This window comes from Orycteropus afer, unplaced genomic scaffold (genome assembly GCF_000298275.1).
Source record: "Orycteropus afer afer isolate SDZICR_OR568_19922 unplaced genomic scaffold, OryAfe1.0 scaffold00013, whole genome shotgun sequence".
In the NCBI taxonomy this organism is placed as follows: Eukaryota; Metazoa; Chordata; class Mammalia; order Tubulidentata; family Orycteropodidae; genus Orycteropus; species Orycteropus afer.
In genome coordinates this window covers 16,316,230-16,335,728 of record NW_006921600.1, presented here as the reverse complement: position 1 = coordinate 16,335,728, position 19,499 = coordinate 16,316,230, and the positions used below count along the sequence as shown (strand labels likewise).

Below are 19,499 nucleotides of genomic sequence, written 5' to 3'. Positions count from 1 at the left end.
GCCCAGGCCATCTGGCTCTAGCCAGATGGTGACTGTACTAGAGGAACATGAATTCAAGGCCCAGCTCTGCCCTGACCTGCCAGATCTGTGACCTTGGCTGAGTTACTTTACCTTTCATGCCTTGGTTTCCTCACTTGTCAAATGGGAATAACAGTACCATATATAGCATGAGATAACATATGTGATGTGCCAAACACAATGCTCAATAAATAGTTAATATAATGAGTATTGATAAAGAATGTAGAGAAAACACCTAGCACAGTGCCTGAGACATGGTTAGCACACAATTTCCATGTCATTTCCATATCCCCCCACTTTCCCTATACACACATCCATTTAGAACTTATCGTTAAGCTCCCAATAGACACAGATTCTAGTCTAAATTCTGCCTCCAGGGAACTGTGTAAATTGGACACTGTTTCTCTGGTTCTCATCTGTAAATGAGAAGCTGGATCAGTGTTCAAAGGTAGAAACTGCTCCTCTTGTCTCTTCTAGATCAAAACCATCAGGTCCCAGGCAAAGGGGTCCATCTCCTCACCAACCTAAGTTACCAACGGACAATTTGGACTGAGCAGAGTAGGGCAGCCTAGGCTTCACACACCAGGCCTTGGGCTCAAACAGAGGAGGCACCCAGGAACCCTGATGGAGGCAGAAACATTGGACAAAACCTTATTTAATGGAGACAGAGACCATTTTCTCTCATTGAGGCTCTTTTCCAAATATTTTTATTGGACTTTCCATTTGTACATCATTATGTGGTTACATTTTTGTGCTGATCCAGTATTCAGTCTCAAATAAGGAAGAAGGGAGGTGTAGGGACACTGCCCACTCAAGTTCCCTCCCTACGAGAACTCCCAGTCACAATGGCAGGTCTGTCTCCATCTCTGTCCCTTGAATGGAGTTGTCTCATTCATTCAGGCTCAGCTGCAGCCCAGAGATGGCCAAAGGTGGATTTTAGATTGGGAAAAAAAAAAAAAAAAATTAAAAAAAAAGTCTCATGGAGCTGTAGAGCATTTCAGTCCAATTCCTTCCAAAAGCAATGTGGGCAGACAGGTGAGGCCAGGGTCTGAAAGCAGAGCTTCACTTGCAGGTGGCATAGTAGAGCACACGCCCATTGATGTAGTCCCGGATCTGTTCCACATGCTTCTCCAGCCCAGTCAGGTCCGCAGAGCGAAGGATGATGGCCTGGCTCCCTCGCAGCAGCTCTGACTCCATGTCTGGGGACAGATGGAAGAGCAGGGTAGGAGGGGGAGCTGATGAGACAACCAATGACTCCCAACCCTTTCTTCTCCTCCCACCTTAAACTGCATGTTCAGGAGAAATCCTCTCTAGGGCAATCTAGCTTATAAGCTAATGACTGGGACTACATGTAAGATGGTCTTTCCAGCCCCATGCCTCTCCTCCAAACCCCATGCAACTCAAGAGAAAGCCAGACCCAAGAGGTCCTAACCTTCAATTATTCCCTTGCCCCTACCCCTCTCCACTGCTCTGAGCTCTCTCATTTGTTCCAGGCTGAGGTCACTAGCACCAAGATTAGCAACACACTGCTACTTGACCCAGGCAGCTGCCATCCTACCAATGGTCTCCAGTTAGACCTCATGGCCAAAGAACTGCCCAGGACCAGAATTCCTCCCCACTTCCTCTCCCCAAAATGCCACTCCAGACACATCTAGTCTTCACCTTCCATGCATACCACAACCCAATTAAGCTTGGAGGGTGTGAAGAAAGCCAAAGTGACCTAGACCAGACTGTTCCTCCTGTTGCTCCAGGCAGGTGTACCCGCTTCAACAACCATGAGAGCTGGTAACCAGCCTCAGCCTGAGCTTTTCAGGAATAGGAAGGGAGCGCACTGGCTCACAAGGCTCCAACTTTAGGCAGCTCTGTTGTTGTGTTTATCATTGAGTCAGATCTGACTCACAGTGACCCCTCCTTGGGTTTCCACGGCGGTATCACTACAGAAGTGGATTGCCCAACTTTCCTTCCAAGGAGCAGCTGGTAGGTTTGAACCGCCAGCTTTCTGGTTAGCAGTCAAGTGCCTTAGGCACTACGCCACCAGAACAGCTCTGTTGCTCCTGCTGTTATTTGCCATTGAGTCAGCCCTGACTCATAGCGACCCCTCCTTGGGTTTCCAAGGCAGTATCACTATGGAAGTAGATTGCCCAACCTTCCTTCCAAGCAGTGGCTGCTGGGTTTGAACCCCCAGCCTTCTGGTTAGCAGTCAAGTGCCTTAGGCTCTATGCTACCAGAGCTCCTAGAACAGCTCTAGTTGTTTAAAATGTCTTTTTCTCATTAGGCAAAAATCTGATCACTTCTTGCTTCCACTCAATTTTCTGGTGCCTGGAGATGTAGGAATATATCCGTTATGTTTCCCACATGGCAACCCTTCACATGTTTGAGGCCTTATCATCTCCAGGTTAAACAGCCTGAGTTCCTTCACCCAGTCCTCATCGAATTGTCAAGCCCCTCCCTCCCTCCCTCCCTTGTCACCCTGGCCACTCTCCCCTGATGTGTGCAAGTCTGTAAATACTCTTTCAGAAGACACAATGACCACCACCTGAACACCATCCTCCGGGGGAGAGCCTATCAGCAGAGTCTAAAAGGGTTATGACTGGGCTAACAGTCAGCCTGTGGACACCTGCGTGGACCTATGGACTGGCAGAACATTGAAATGCTTCCATAGCTGCTGTCTACCTCCAACCCAGATGTCCCCATGTCCATGATTCTTCTTCCCCTAATGCAGCAATTAAAGGTAAATGCATGCAAGCAGGTAAGTGCCTGCCGAGATCTTACAGCCTAAGCCTTTCCTGGGTGGTGAGTGCATGCCAAACCAGTTACTAAATATTTTTATTATCATCCCTGAGCTGTTCCTTGTCTCATTTTGGCTGCTTTGTGTTTATTAGCTCTTTTGGCAGTAGCAAGGCACTGCTGGCTTATATCAAGCCTGCAGTTACTAGAAGCTCTTGAGTTTTTTTTTTTCAGGTGAGTGAGAACTCATATTTACCATCATTTACCAGCTATGAAGTATTTGCAGCAACATTAGTCACTGAGATACCAGGCCTCGCCTGAGCTGTACTTGTAAGTTTAAGCCCGGAGAAGACCAGCATGGCAGTTAACTATTCTTCTTATTTCATTTCATCCTGTTAGTTTCAGGACATCATTTCAGACTTTTGAAATTGCCTTGAAACACTGGGTCCATTATCTAATGGATTAACTATGTGTCACCCACAAACTCGATAAGCACGTTCTTTATCTTTATGCTAAGGGTTGATGGACAAGGTCGGAGCAAGCAGAGATCCAGCCACTGGGTTCCACCCTTGAGGTCAGCTCTTCTGGCCTTATTCTTCTGTGTGGTCAGCCACAGCCTCACATCTGCCCAACCCTCCAACCTCCCTTCTCCATGCTACACAAAGACATTTTGTCAACAGCTTTTAATGAAATTCAGAGACACTCTGGCATTCACCAGGCACAACAGCCCAGTGACCCCATCATCACATCTTAGAGAAGAGAATGTGGTTCCCAAAAATCCCTGTTCCCCTTTCTGAGAGAACCTTGGCACCCTTTCAAACACTGAATACAAAAGCCTCCAATGGTTCCCTAGTGCACCCAGAATTCAGTTGTCCTTCTCCTCCCAGCACTGAAGCAGGCTGCTTCTCTCTACCACTCCTTGTCCTCACAAATCCTGCTCTCCTGTGTGTGGGTCCTGGCCCCATCCTCAGAACATGCCTTGTTCCCTCCCATCCACCCTAGTCTGCATGTCCCTCCTCTTCCTCTAAGCCTCTCCCAGGCCTGTACTTCCTTTGAAGCCTTTTCTGACCTTTTCTGAACATGACCTTCACTGAACATTTGCCTTGGAAAGGATTCATCCTCTGACTCCCTAGAGTGCTTATTGTTCAGGCCCCTATCTCAGACCACCTTGTGCTATGAAATACAGTTTCATGTATCTTGCAGTAAATGGGGAAAATGACCCCATCTGGATTGCAAGTTTCTTTTTTCATTTGTTTGTTTGGCTGGTAGGTTTGAACTTCTGACCTGTTGGTTAGCAGCCAATGCTTTAACCACTGCACCACCAGGGCTCCTTCCCAACCAGTACAGTGGACTGGAAATAATAATTCCCAGGGCTTCTTCAAAAGTATACACTGATCAGGTGCTTTTGGGATCCAACAAACCATAGCTCTCCCCACCCCCCATTTTTATTGTGATTCTGGTGTAAGTTTACAGAGTAAATTCATTTTCCATACAGCAGTTCAAACACATTTTGCTTCATGATATGATTATAATTCCCCACAATGTAATAGCTCTCTTCCCACTTCCTCCCCATAGTTAGCTCTTCTCTGTGTTTTTCTTTCCTATACATTCCTGCCCCCTAAAGCTATCTCCCTGTGCAAACATTGCCCTTCTGTTCTCCCATGATTGATCATTCTAAGGAATGTATCTACCTGATGTAAATGTTCACTCCATATGCCTGTCTGTTGTTTGGCAGGAAGCCACGGGAGTGAGTTCAACTCCAGACCTGAAGGGTAATGGGCCATAATCTCAGAGGTCTCATCAGGCTCTATCAGACCAGTAAACCTGGTCTTTTTTATGATTTTGAGTTTTGTTCCACATTGTTCTCCCACTCTATACAGGATCTCCTGAATGGATTGCAAGCTTCTTGAGGGCAGGGACAAGTCTTAGACTGGAAACATCTCTGCATTCTCCACAGCCCCTCATTGATCCTCATTATTCCAAATACAAGCCAAACTCACTGCCATCAAGTCAATTCCAACTCATAGCAACCCCCACTGTAAGTCTTTATGGAGGCAGACTGCCCCATCTTTGTTCCATGGAGTGGCTAGTGGGCTCAAACCACCAACCTTTTAGTTACCAACCAAGTGCCTTAACTACATCACATTGATCTCACTCCCGTAGCACTGCTCACTCCATGAGGAGTGGACCTCAGAAGCTCTGGATGGGGATGCCCTATAGTCCTAGCCCCTGGACCAGCCCCTCACCTTTCATCCTGTCCATCATCTCCATGGTCTCTCCAAACAGCTCCTCAGCCTCCATCTTGACACTCAAAATCCGGCTGCCTTGCTCCCCCAACATGGGGCTCCGACCTAATCGTTCCTTCAACTCCGCATACTTTTCCTTTACTCTTTCAAATCCCTGGAAATGGTAGAAAGGTCTCAGTGTCACCATCAGCAACATCCAAAGTCCTAAAATATAAGGTTAAAGCACTTGATATCACTGAAATCAACACACAGTGATATATTACCTCCTATGGAGTTCCTGGGAGCTCTGGTAGCATAGTGCCTAAGGCACTTGACTGCTAACCAGGAGGCTGGCGGTTCAAACCCACCAGCCACTCCTCGGAAGGAAGGTTGGGCAATCCTACTTCCGTAGTGATAACTGCCTCGGAAACCCAAGGAGGAGTCGCTAGGAGTCGGGGCCGACTCTATGGCAAATAACAATGGAGTTCCTGGGTAGTGCAAACAGTTAAGCGTTCTGTTGCTAACTGAAAGATTGGATGTTCAAGTACACTTAGAAAAGGCTGACTACCTATTTCCAAAAAATCAGCCACTGGAAACCCTACAGGATACAGTTCTACTTTCATACACAAGAAGTCATCATGAGTCAGGGCCAACTTGATGGTAAATGGTTATTATACCTTAATAGTTTTGTTTTGCCTAGATCACAGATTATGACTTAAACTTCCCCTGTATTTCCCTTCCTCCCTCCCATGGCTCTATTTTGCCCACCTCACTTCCAGCACAATGCTGGGCACATGTTGTTGTTGTTGTTGTTATGTGCCGTCGAGTCGGCCCCGACTCATAGCGACCCCTCCTTGGGTTTCCGAGGCAGTATCACTACAGAAGTAGAATGCCCCATCTTCCTTCCGAGGAGTGGCTGGTGGGTTTGAACCACCAGCCTTCTGGTTAGCAGTCAAGTGCCTTAGGCACTATGCTACCAGAGCTCCCATGCTGGGCACATAGTTGTCACTTAATAGTATACTCGGCAGCATGGCCACTGTATGGGACTACATGGGCCAAGGTTTCTGGGCCTGGATAAAGCAAATGACAAACCTAACACATGGAGAATGGCTCTTGAATCTAATTCTGACAGTGATGAGGCCCTGGTTAGGCTAAGTCAAGAGCATCTGTCTGGCCTGGGGAGCCAAGACAAGGCCTAGTACAGTGGGACAAGCTTGGAACTGAATGTCCAGAGACCTACTTGTAGATGAGCTTTGGGCCTCTGGACAAGTTACTACCTCGTCTGTAATAAAAAAGACTGCCCCAGATTGTTTGCAGTGTCCCTGAGCCCACTATACCACAGGAAGTCAGTAGAAAAATTCAGATGTTAGCCAGGTCTGGACTACTCCTGAAGCTCCTTCTTGCTCTATTACAGTTGCTTTCGAGCCAATGGTCTTATAAAGTGTATACTTCCTCTCCTGCACAGGACCCCACACTGATGTGCTTCCTCTGGCACTGCCCTTAACTCTGCCATGCTCTGTACCTCCTGAGCACTCAATGCCTGCTCGTTGGCACTCTTGGCGAGCTTCTGGGCCTGGGCCGCCTGGGCCTGCTGCTGCCCAGCCTGGTGGCGGAGCTCCTCTATCCGTGCCCGGAAGCCACGCAGCTGTTCTGTCATGCCCATCACCAGCTTTTCTGTTGGCCCCAGTACCTGCTGAACCTATGGAAAAAGGGGGAGGAGATGGAGGTTTGTGGTGGGTCATACCGACAGTGTCCTTCAACTTTGCATTTTCCCTCTGCCTCATTAGGCAGCAAAACTCTCTCCAACTTGGAAATCAAAGACTGTTCCCCTCCCAATCCTCTATCTGTCCTATGGACATCCAGGCCTCCTCTTCTTCCCATTCAGCTGACCCTACCCCCACTGGGGCTCCGTGTCCATCCCTGGCTTCTGCATCCTGACCATGAGATCAGAAAATCAAAGGCTCAAAGTTGGGCCCAAGGCTTATAACACTTCTTCAGGCCCCCACCTCAGTTTTCATCAGTATCTCTCTCTGATATCTTCATGCCCTGGGCCTGGCTGTTCATTCCCAGATATGGGGAGGGCAGGGACAGGTAGGGAGGAAGCCACCTTGCCTCACCTCAGCAACCCTCTCCTGAATCAGCCGAAGGGAGCGGCTGGTCCCCTGCATGGTGTCCTGAGCTTCCTGCAGTGCCACTGTACCCCTCCGCAAGTTCCCCACCACATCCTCCACCTGGCCTTCCACAACGTGGGCACGGGTCCTGGGGTAAGGGAGTGGAGGGTAAAGCAGAAACAGAAGGAGTGAACAAGTGAATGATAAGTGTGTGGTTCTCCTCAGCCACTAGTCCAAGAGAATATTCTTCCCAGACAAGACAAAGGGCAAGGGAAGTATTAACAGTAGCTATTACATCCCAGGACTCCCCCAAGCAGACAGGAAGAATATAGGTGTTATATCTAAGACCCCTTAGGGCAAAGTTTCCAGTATGGAAGGCAGGGTCATGTTGATAAAAGTTTAATCCGAACTCTGTGCATCACTTAACCATCTCCTACCACCATGGTAAGCACCTCTCCTGCCCCTGAGCCCTCTGCACTCTGATCTACAGAGGTTCTTCTCCACTCCAGCGATGGAGTTGGGAGGCAAAAAGCCAGCCCAAGCCTGAGCAGGGGAGTTCAGGGCTAGGCTGTACCTGGCCTGCTCAGCCTCAGCCTGCAGCCTGCGGGCCCGCGCAATGTCCTGCTTGGTCTGGGACAGCACCAGGTCCACATTGGGGAGCCTGGCCGCGATTGCCTGGATCTCATTCATCTTTTGCAGAACAGTAGCAGAGTCTGTTGGCAGCAACAGGGCCAGCACCGCCTCACTGACTTCCTGGATGGTGGCTGCATCAGTGCCAGGGTCTAGAAGATAGTCATGTATCAGATTTGGGGAGCCCACCCTATCTCCTCAAAGATCCAAACTGAGCAACACCTGTGGGAGACACCTTCTGGGGCCCTTCTGCCCTAGTGCCTCCAGTTCCCCTCAAGCAGCCTGAGGCCCCTGTTCTGTGAGGATGTCTGGGACATTGCAGGCAGATGATTGTCCTACCCTCCATGTTGTGGGGAGGAGGATGTTGGCACAGCTGTGGCAACTAAGTGTCTGGAGCCCCAGGAAGCTGCAGGCTGGGGAAAGGAGGTGGTGCCAGACAGCTGCTATGAAACAATGCTGAAGCATATACATAATCAGCCCTAAATTAGGGAGAATAGCCAGGAACTGGAGCTGCTTCCCTGGAAATAAGACCCCATCTGCACACCCCTCCTCAGGCGAGAATGCTCATTTTTGCAAAAGCTTCTAAAGATTATCAAGTCTTTGCTCAAATGTCCTCTCCCTGGCCACCCAATCTAGAATTGCAACCTCCACGCTACCGTAGCTCTCCTCATATTCCTTCCCTGTGTTATCTTTCTCCCTGGCACATGTTACCATTGACATGCATATGCTCAACTCATTCATCTGGTTTCTTGTCTGTTTCCTCCTAGAATGTAAGCTCCACGAGGACAGGGACTTTGTTTTGTCTTCAGCTCTATCCCCAGCACCTAGCACAGTTCCTGACACTTGGAGGCACTCAGTATATGTAAAGTAAATGAATGATTGAATGGGCTCTAGATCCAGCTCTCTCCTTTCCTATGCAAGCAACCTGGGGCAAGTCTGAGCTCAGTTTCCTGATCTGTGAAATAGGAATAACAACCCCCAGCCTGAGAGGATGAAATGCAATAATCTTTTAGCAAGAGTGTTTAGAGGCCAAACTGTGTCAGAGAACAAGAACAGAACTAGAGTCCCTAAGTGATGCAAACAGTTGATGTACTCAGCTGCTAAGTGCTGGAGGTTCGAGTCTACCCAGAGGTATCTCAGGAACAAAGGCCTGGTGATCAGCCATTGAAAACTCTATGAGTTTTCAGTTCTACTCTGACACACATAGCTGGGCAAGGGGGTACCATGATTTGGAATCAACTCGACAGCTACTCGTTTTATTATTTTATCAATTCCATTTGAAGAACTGAAAAAGACAATGTCTCCTCCTTCCTCCATGCTGCGACCCTTCAAGTCTATAGCACCTAGTACCCAGCCCCTCCTACAGCAGCAGGACTCTGGAAACTAGAACCTGTGACGCCATAGCAAGTCTGACAATTATTCTAGCTTCCTCCCAGGGGTTGGGCCTCTCTCAGGCCCTGATCCTTCTCTCTGTCCCTGTCCCCATCATAGGACTTGAGCTTAGATATAAGTATAACTGAGGGGACAAAAATACATTTTTGTCCTTTCCACTGCTCATCACTGCCTATCTGTTGGTATGAGCCTGGGCTGCACCCTGAAGAAGAGACTTCCAACTCATGTCACGCTCCCTGAGGTCAGGGGGAGTTAATGTAGAAGAGGTGGCCCTTCAGTCTTATTGGGCTCAACCCTGGGCCCCAAGCCTAGGCCTGACCTTTTGTCTGTGTATCCCATCTCCCTGCAACCCCAGGTGGCATGCTACCCCACTGTGGACCTCTCAGGGAGGCTGAGCCTACATGACCTTGAACAAGTCACAGGACTTCCCCCACATCCTTCCTGTCTCTCTCCAACCTGCCATCAGCACTCAAGACGGGGCTCTAGCCAATCTGGGACAAAGGCACTGCAAGAGTAGCAAGAAGCCACTGTAGTTACACCAAGCCCTCTGCTCATATGAACTGGGCTTCCAGCCAAGCAAATTCCCTGGCAGAGACCCAAAATCTAATAATATCAGCTCATATTCCTAAGGCCCTTTTAATTTTTCAAAACATATTTCACATCACTTATTTGATCCTCAGACTCTACTTCTGAAATACTATGATCCCAGTTTCCAGAGATGAAAGAGGAGGCAAAAGGAAAAGTAACTTGCTTCAAGTCTCCTGAGTCCAGGGATCTTTCCATTACATGGCCCTTCCCCACTCCTAGGGCAACAGGGGTTGTTATTGTTGTTATGTGCCATCAAGTCGGACCCGACTCATAGCGACCCCTCATTCAGTTTCCGAGGCAGTATCGTTATGGAAGTAGATTGCCCCATCTTCCTTCCGAAGAGTGGCTGGTGGGTTTGAACCACCAGCCTTTTGGATAGCAGTCAAGTGTCTTAGGCACTATTCTACCAGAGCTCCCAGGGAGGGGGTCGTTTATTCATTCAACAAATGTCAGGTGCCTTTTCATTATGCTTGTTGCTGGCAATACAGTGGTAAATAAGACAGACAATGATCCCTGCCCACTTGGAGTTTACAGTCTGGTGGGGAGATGAATAATACACTAGTAGACAAATGAATTCAATAACCATAGCCTGAGTGGTGGTGTTGGGTGCCACCGAGTTGATTTCAAACTCCTAGCAATCCCATGTGAAAGAGTAGAACTGCTCCATAGGGTTTCCAAGGCTGTAATCTTTATGGAAGCAGACTGTCAGGTCTTTATCCCATGGAGCCACTGGGTGAGTTTGAACTGTCACCCTTTAGGTTAGCAGCTGAGCACTTAACTGCTACCAGGGCTCCACACAGCCTGAGTAATGCAATGAAAAGTCAGGCACTGAAGGGCAAGAGGAGGGGAGGGGACTACCAGAAGGGGGAAAGGGTCAGGAAAGGCCTCTCTGGGGAGGTGGCATTTCTGTGTTTCTGCTTTGATCTTTGTTATTTTCTTTCTTCTGGTATCTTTAGGCTTAGTGTGTGCAGTAGTTAAGTTTGTGTGTCAACTTGGCTGAGCCTGGCTGAGTGGCTGGGCAGCTGAATGTAGTTATTCCCCATGGTCATATTGGTAATTAACTCCATGGCGGAATCTATTGGAACTGCTGAGTAGCTGCTTTGGGTACGTGGTCTGCTTCCCGTATATAAGAAACAGCTTTGGGAATGGTCTCTTAGCATATGGCATGCTTGAACTCTGCTTGTAGCCGTGGCATTTGCTGACCTTGGGACTTTCAGTGGACTTGAATTAATGGCCTGCTGCATTGTTTGGTAACATCAGAAATGTGCCTTTTTACTTGTCAACCTTGGGCTTGTCAGTCTTAGCAGCCAGCAGCTGTCTGAGTGAAGAAAAGCCTCCAGCTTCAGTGGACAAGGAGCAGGCAGTAGAGCTGAAGCCCGAGGTTGAGGGGCTTTCACCCAGCCCCTGAACTCAGACTTAATGGCTCCAAATTGTAGGGGAATAAACTCCTGTTTGTTAAAGTCATGCCATTTGTGGTATATTCCTGTCAGAGCGGCACTAAGTAACTGAAACAGTGTGCTCTACTTTTTCTAGTTCCTCAAATGTAGAGTTAGGCTACTGAGTTGAGATCTCTCTTCTCTTTCAATGTAGGCATTTATTTCTATAAATGTCCCTCTGATTGCTGCCTTTGCTGTATCCCATGGGTTTGGGTATGTTGTGTTTTCATTTTTGTTCAAATCTAAGTATGTATATATATATATATCGAGAAATATATATATGCATATATATATATATGTATATATATGTATGTGTATATATATATATGTATATATATGTATATATATATATATATATATATATATATATATTTCTCGATTTCTTCCTTGACCCTTAGTTGTTTTTTGTATTTACTTTCCATGTATTTGTATGCATCCTTGTTTTCCTTCTGTTATTAATTTCTAATATTATGCCCTTGATTTCTATTAATTGCTAGTATGCAAGCCCTTGTGGTCAGAGAAGATGTGTTGTATGTTTTCAATCTTTTAGAATGTATTGAGAAGGAGATGGCATTTAAACTGAGACCTTGAGGTCAGGAAGCAGGAAGTAGCTTTAGGGATAGCACCCCAGGCAGAGAAACAACCAATTAAAATCCCCAAGGCAGGCAACAGCTTAGTATATTTGAGGATCAGAAGAGGGAAGGCCAGGAAGGAGGCAAGAAAATGCACAAGACCAAGAGATGGGTAGAAGCTAGACTTTGTAGGATAAGATAAGGAGTTGGGATCTCAATCTAAGAATAGAGTGAAGCCATTGAAGGAATTTAAGCAAGAAAGGAATACAATCCAACTTATATTTGTAAAAGCTGTTTCAGGCTTTTATGTTGAGAATGGACTGTGGGGAGCAGGAGAGGAGATGGGAGGGTTATTAGATGTCCACAGCAGTGATGCCAACAAGCATTGAATGATGGCTTAGAACAGCCAGGGTAGTGGCGTGAAATGAGGGAAGGAGACAGCTGGCTGATAAGCTGGATGTGGGAATGAGGCACAGGCCAGACTCAAACACCAGGAAGGGGAGGACAGAGTCAAGGCTCACCTGTGAGGAAGTCCTGGACCTGCTGGATGAGGAGCCGAGTGCGTTGGATATCTTCCTCCATCTGGGAGTGGCTGGTGCTCACCTGGGTCTCCAGGCGTTGAGCATCTCTTTGGATCTGCAAGGCAGCTTCCTCAGCTGCCCTGATCTGTTGACACACACTCTGGGGTTAGCAATAGTCAGAGTCCCCAGAAAGCCTCTCAGTAACACCCAAGGGTCCTGTGGGCCACCTTCTTGCCTAGGAAGCATTTGTAACTAATGCAGTTTGGCCCTAGAAAAGATGGTGTGAATGTCACACTGGTTCCAAACTTTCTGTCTCACTTGTTGTGGGGCTTTGGCCCAGTCACATAACATCTCTAGGCTTTAGTCTCCCGACTTTAAAATGGGAACTCTACACTGCCAGCTGGATTCTATCCTCTCGACCTCCTCCTAAATGTTCCCACCCACCCTGTCCTCACCTACCATCTGCCAAGTCTGCTGGAGCTGGGTGTTGAAGCCCCGAAGTTGCTCAGCCACCTGCCCTGCAGTCCGGAAGGCCCCACTTGCCCTGGCCAGGGCACCTCTGCAGTGTGAGCCACAGGCTGTACCATTGTCTCGGGGACACAGTTCACCAAGGCATGCTCCGGGGGTACAGGCCATCTGCCTAGAGCCCCCACAAACCTGTAAAGAGATGGGAGTGTCTAAGAGACTATTCCAATGATCCTCAACAACCACTCCTATCCCACACCCAGAAAACAAACAGCCAGACATCTCCATGGCAACCAGACACCAGAAATGTGTTTCCTTGGCAACCACTGAGCACACCATGAGAGGCATAAAGGTGGAGGTAGATGGGGAAGTAGGGTGTATTCTCACCGGAGCATGCTTGTCTTAATAGGAAATGTGTGGCAGCAGTTGGCATGCAGCAAGCTGGGGGCCTCCAGGAAGTGGGATTCCATCCATGCCACAAATCAAGAACCCACCTTGTTGATGGTGGGTGTCAGGTCAGGGAAGGAAGCCATCTTCAGCTTCAGTGCTGCAAGTTGTGGGGCACTGGTGCCTCCTCCTCCTGATAACTGCCTCTCCAGTCGCTCAGCCTCTTTCCGTCTGTCCCTGAGCTGGCGCAGAAGGAGAGACCTATCGGAGACCTGCTGGGTGGCCTGGGATGACTGCTTGTAGGCTTCAGTCAGCATCCGGAAGGCTCCTGTGACAAGAGGAAAAAAGGACTGAGACATCCTGGGAGTGCAGGAGATGAGAGGAAGGGCAGGAAGGGACAGGAGGGATGGCCACAGCAACACCAGAGCTGTCTGAGTGCCCCTCCTCACCTGAAGGGTCAGCACCGCTTATTTTTTCAAACTGATCCCTCTTGCTCTGGTACATAACAAGGAGATGATTGAAGCTCCGGTCCAGGCTATCCAGGTCCCCTGGGAGGGACAGTGTCTCCTCCTCTAGGGGCAGATCCATCTGCAGGCTCTGGAGAGTCCGCCTGAGATGGAAGAGGGGCTTTCACTAAAATATGAGGGATTTTACCTTCCCTTGGAGAAATCGCTATTGAGTCAAGAAAAACTGAAATCTCCAGCAAAGGTAGCAAAAGGGAGGACCTACAGGTTAAGGAAGATTCTCACTGGCAAAGGCTGGGAGTACTGGAACAGTTTCCCACTCCCTCTGAAGGTGGGTTCTTCGTGTGACCTCCATAAACCTTTCTCCTTCCTTGACTTTGGTGATGCCAGCATTCCTGATTCTCCTCCACCTCTCAGAAGCTGCTCTCCCTGTTGCTGGCTTCCAGAGGAGCATCACCCTGTCCTGCCCTTCTCAGCTCTCTGCAGGCTGACTTCAGCCACTACCTGTTCTGGAGGCCACACCTCCAACTGAGCTCCAGACCCCATAGCTGCTGTCCATTGGTCATCTCCATCTGAAGGGGATTCAGGATCCACCTGCCCAAACCCACACCCATGGAGATTTCAGAGATTCCTCTCTCTTCCACACCTTTTGCAGCTCTGCCTACCACCAAGACCTCCTTCCCATGCCTTGAATTCTTGCACCTCCAGGCTTTGCTCAAGCCTCAAATGTCCTTCCATACCTACATGTCCAGATTACTGGATGCCTGTGGGGAGCTCTAGTGGTGTAGTGGTTAAAGTATTTGGCTGGCTTGAACCCACCAGCTGCTCCACAGGAAAAAAGATGAGTCAGTCTGCTTCATAAAGCTTTACAGCCTTGGAAACCCTATGGGGCAGTTCTGCTCTGTCCTACAGGGTCACTATGAGTTGGAATTGACTTGATGGCAGTGAGTTTGGTTGGATGCCTTTGGAAGGCCCACTCAACTTTTGAGACTTGGGTCAGATGACACCTCCTTCATGAAGCCCCCATGACTACTCCCCCATAGGCATTTTCCCTCTTTTATAACATGTATTACATTATAGTGACATTACAGGTCTGCCTTCCCCATAGGAACTTTTGAAGGAAAAAACTATGCCATATTATTTTAATATCTGCAACATCTTGCACAATGTTTGGCTCATAACAAATGCTGGGGAAAATTATATATGGGATGAATGAATGAATGAACCTCAACATTTGCTCTAGCTCTTCTGCCAGAACTTCCAAAAAAGAAGCTCCTGTGCACCCATGAATAACTGAGCCTCAGTTATCATTCTTCTCAGGCTGCCTCTTTCCTGCTACCAATCACACACCTGGACAGCTCTGTGCAACCTCAGTCAACCAGAGCTTGGAAAAAGCAAACTAATTATAGAAACTTCCAAAATCAAATATCACTGCGAAGGAGTCTCTGCTGGTGGGAGGGTGTGTGGGTGAAAACGCTTCCATTCCAAAGGCAAATAGAAGTTATTTTTAGAGCCCCTGCCTCTCTGATGCCCTCCACCAGATGACTAATCCAAAGCTGACTTGCTCTGACAGGCAGCGCGGTACTCGAAAGAACACTGGGTTTGTGCTCCCAGCCTATCTTTGTGTCAAGCCTCTGCCCTTTGTGGCTAGAAAGCTCTGTCCCATCACCTCCCTGTGCCTGTTTCCTTACCTGCAAAATGGAGTACTAACACCCACCACACCAACATCACAAGACCGTGGTGGTAATTAAAAGAGATACATGAAAAGGCCTTATGAGCTGTAAAGGGCTGTGCACACGTAAGAAAGACAAGTGGTGCCCTTACGTAAGCCCATGAGGTAGAATTCTCCTGAGCACTGGCAGGGAAAAGGAATTACCTGATGGAGAAGATGGCATTAGCCACCTGGGCTACTTCCTGCTCTGTGGCTGAAGCACTGCTGAGAATTGCTTGGATCTGATCAATCTTGCTCTTTGCGTCCAGAATATGGGCAGCCAGGCTGTGGTCTCCTAGGCCCAGCCCAGGCCGCAGACTGGCAGTGGCATTGTGGAGGCCGCTGAGGCGCAGGGCTTGCTTCCGGAGTTCTGCATCATAGGTCTGGAAGCAAGGATGGCAAGCCACACACACTGGGTACCGATCACAGTAGCCTCGCTGGCACTGGTCACAGCGGGGCCCAGTCAAACCAGGGCGGCAGAGACAGCGGCCCGAGGTCTTCTCACAGCCTGGGCCCTCAGTTCCCCGGAAATCACAGTCACAGGCTAGGATCAGAAAGAAATGATAGTCAGACGGTAAGGTTCAGAAAGACAAAGGCACCTGAAGAAGAGGTCTGAACTCAGGGTTTTTCTTCATGACTTGGAATAATAGACTGCTGAGGGCCAGACAACAATCATGATAACAATGAAAGCAAACACTGATTGAGTGCCTACTGTGTTCCAGGCATCCCTGGGTGGCATGAATGATTTGCTCTCAACTACAGACAAAAAGATTTTAGCTCAGAAAATTCTAAGGAGCTCATTTCTATCCTGTAACACATAGGGTCGCCATGAGTCAGAATCAACTTGACAGCAACAGGTTTGGTGTGATATTTTTGTGTATGTGTGCCAGGCACTGGTCTAAACCACACACACACATACACATTAAATCATTTGATCTTGACAACCACTCTATGAGTACAAAAAAAAAAAAAAAAAACAGTTGCTGTTGAGTGACTGTGACTCATGGCAACTCCATATATGACAGAGCAGAACTGTGCTTCATATGGTTTCCAGTGGCTAAATTTTGGAAGTAGATGACCAGGCTTTCTTGCAAGGTGTTGCTGGGGTGAACTCAAACCTCCAACCATTCAGTTAGCAGCTGAGTGTGTTAACCATTTGCATCAACCAGGGACTCCCTCTATAAATTAGCAACTCTTATTTTCCCAATTTTATAGATGAGGCAACTGCAGCACAGGGAGATTAAGCACAACATGTCTCATTTTACAGAAGAGGAAATTGAGGCCTTATGAGGGGAAGTGACTGGGCCAAAGTCACTGAGTGAGGCAGTGGCAAAGCTGAGGCCAGAGCCCAAGTCTGCATACTCTAAGCCCTGCACTCTCTTTACTGCATCAGACTGACTCTGGGAAACCAGTATATATCTTTCCCCTCAGGACCCATTTTTCCACTTACAAAGAGGAAAGAAGTATCCTCCCTTCCGTGACACTTCCCCAGACATGGTTCTACAAAATGCTTTCTCAAGGATGTTAGAGAAAAGCAGACATGCCAAGGGTCAGCCCGGCATTCCTGCTCCAAGGCTGGGAGCACACACAGACTGGCTGGCCCTGGCCGTGGATAGCAGTAATGGGCAGTGTTGCATTCAGGGGCTGCCAGCCCACAGCACACATTGATACATGGTGTCCTCACACAATAGATTCACACACATGCCCATGAGCTCATCCTCCCATATCCCCCTGGGAGAGTGTGCACCTCGGCATCTGTTGGCCATGTCTCCATAGGTCTGGTCTGGACACTGGCGGATGGCTGCGGCACTGCATGTCAGGCCTCCAAACCCTTCTCGACAGGGGCACTGCCCTGTGAACTGGGAGGGAGGGGAGAGGAAGGGGAGTGCTGTCAGGGGAGCTGGCCTCACAGCTATCCCAAATCTCTGGTCAGCAGATAGAATCTGGGCCTCACAACCTGTGGAGCTGGTGCGCCCCTTCTCAGAGATAAGCCTGAAGTCAAAGCTCAGAGTGAGCCCTGCAGAAAGTGTGGCAAAGATGGCATCGCCAAAGCTGAGAGTCACAGAGAAGGGGACATGTGGTAGTCTCCCCAAAAGGCCCAGCCCTGACTCTGGAAAGTGCCAGAAGAGTAGCATGAGGTGAGGCAGAGAAGCTGGTGGACAGGACCTCCACTGTTGCAGAGAGACCCCACTACTGCCCTGCACCTCATACCTGGTTGCATTGGGGACTGAGGGAGTTGTGCTGGTCGCAGGTACATGGTTCGCAACCCCGGCCGCTAGCCAGCTTCCAGTGGTAGGGAGCACACTGGTCACACTTGGGGCCCACCACATTGGGCAGACAGAGGCAGCGCCCACTCTCTTCATCACAAGGCATGTCCCGCCAGGACCCCAAGATGTTACAGTCACAGCCTGCAGGATGGAGGATGGGGATGCCTCACAAAAACAAAACCTAGAGGATGGGTATCCAGAAAGCGGACCCAGCCTGAGGAAGAACTAGGGAGGGCCATCCCTCCAGATAACATGGTTGACTCACAGGCCACTGGGCTCTGCCACCAGTCCCAGCCACCTGGCAGTCTGGCAGCCAGCCTTCCTGCCCACCCTCACTGACTCAGTCCTCCTCCCCAGTTTGGGCCCATACTGCCACCTGCTGGAGACCAGTGGCACAGAGCCTGGTGCTGAGGGAAAACCAAGGAGAGAAATCAGGCAAATGCCAGGGAGTTCTGATGGTGTAGTGCCTAAGGCATTTGACTGCTAACCAGAAGGCTAGCGGTTCAAACGCACAAGCCACTTCTTGGAAGGGAGGTTGTACAATCTACTTCAGTAGTGATACCGCCTCGGATCTGACTCAACGGCAGTGAGTTTGGTTTTGGCTTTAGGCAAATGGCAGGTATAGCCTCACAGTATACCCTAGGCTGGGATTTCTTCCGGAGAGAGTATGGTGAGCAGGATAAGTCATGGGTCTGGTGGCCTTCATGCAGCCTAACCCATGCCATGTGGACGGGGCCCACCCCTACTTACGGTGGCAGCCCTGAGGGTTGGTATAGGTGAGTCCAGTAAAGCCTGGCTTGCACAGGTCACAGCGTTCTCCCTGGACATGCTCCTTGCACACACACTGCCCACTCACTGGGTCACAGGGAGCCCCTGGTACTGCCCCATCTGGGTCACACTCACAAGCTGAGAGACAAAAAACAGCATCACAGTAGAAACAAAGAGGAAATGAAGAGGGTTAAGAGTTGATTCTAGGAGCCAGAAGATGTGAGTTCAAATCCTTGTTCCACCACTTACTGGCTGTTTTCCTTAGTCAAATTACTTCACCCCTCCATTCCTCAGTTTTCTCATCTGGAGAAATAATAATAGAGACAATAACAATACAGTCCTCACAGGCTTCTTATGAGGAGTAAATGAATAATATAAAGAATATGGAACAGTGCTTGGCATATGTTAAGTACTATAGACATATTTTTGGCCATTATTATTTATTGAGCAATTACTACATGCCAAGTACTGAGCTAGGTACTCTCACATATTACATTATTTAATCATTTTGATAAGCCTGAAAGTTGGATATTAATAGCCCCATTGTAAAGATGAGAAAACTGAGGCTCAGAGATTTTAAAGAACTTCCTTAATGTAAGTGGTAGAGACAGAGGTCAAACTCAAGTCTGTTTCATTCTTTCCATAGACAAATAATAACAACAAGAAGTGGCCCAGCTTCTCTTATCCCCACATCAAGACCTCTTTTATGCCTATCAAAACATAAGACTCCACCTTCATCTACAAAGTCCTCCCTGATTAAACCTGCCCCCACCAGACTGCTTCAGTCCAGCTTGCATTCTCCCATATGAACTTACTGGCACTTGTGGACATGTTAAGTCATTCCTGGATGTTCCGATCCATTCCATTCACATGTTCATTCAACAAATATTCCTTAAGTTTCAATTATTTGCCAGTCAGTCACTATGGTAGGGCCTGAGGCTTTAAGATATAATCCCTGCCATCAAGGACTTCTCAATGTTGGGGAACAAAATAAATAACAAACCCCATTCACACAGTAAAGGCAATAACAGCTATATGGATAAAGGGAGCTTGAAAAATCAGTAGGAGTTTGCCAGGTAGAGTCATGGGAAGGATGAAGCATGAAAGTTTGCCAGGTGAAGGTAATCATATGTGCAAAAAAAAAAAAAAAAAAAATCCGAATAGGCAGACACAGACTCTCTTCAACTAAGAAAAGAAAAACCAATTGACAAAGATAG

At 48.3% G+C, this 19,499-nt stretch overlaps 1 protein-coding gene across 1 annotated transcript in view; it reads right to left on the bottom strand.

Annotated features, from left to right (window-relative positions):
* Positions 1-1,080: 1,080 nt before the first annotated feature.
* Positions 1,081-19,499, bottom strand: part of LAMB3 (laminin subunit beta 3) — a 63,222-nt gene continuing 44,803 nt past the window's right edge. The window contains exons 10-22 of the mRNA XM_007953064.2: positions 18,265-18,420; positions 17,459-17,655; positions 16,995-17,106; positions 15,413-15,791; positions 13,522-13,682; positions 13,180-13,400; positions 12,680-12,877; positions 12,221-12,365; positions 7,656-7,863; positions 7,088-7,229; positions 6,493-6,669; positions 4,992-5,145; positions 1,081-1,217 (exon numbers count right to left, since the gene is read on the bottom strand). Of these exons, the coding sequence (XP_007951255.1) occupies positions 1,081-1,217; positions 4,992-5,145; positions 6,493-6,669; positions 7,088-7,229; positions 7,656-7,863; positions 12,221-12,365; positions 12,680-12,877; positions 13,180-13,400; positions 13,522-13,682; positions 15,413-15,791; positions 16,995-17,106; positions 17,459-17,655; positions 18,265-18,420 (2,387 nt within the window). The remainder of the gene's footprint in view (positions 1,218-4,991; positions 5,146-6,492; positions 6,670-7,087; positions 7,230-7,655; positions 7,864-12,220; positions 12,366-12,679; positions 12,878-13,179; positions 13,401-13,521; positions 13,683-15,412; positions 15,792-16,994; positions 17,107-17,458; positions 17,656-18,264; positions 18,421-19,499) is intronic.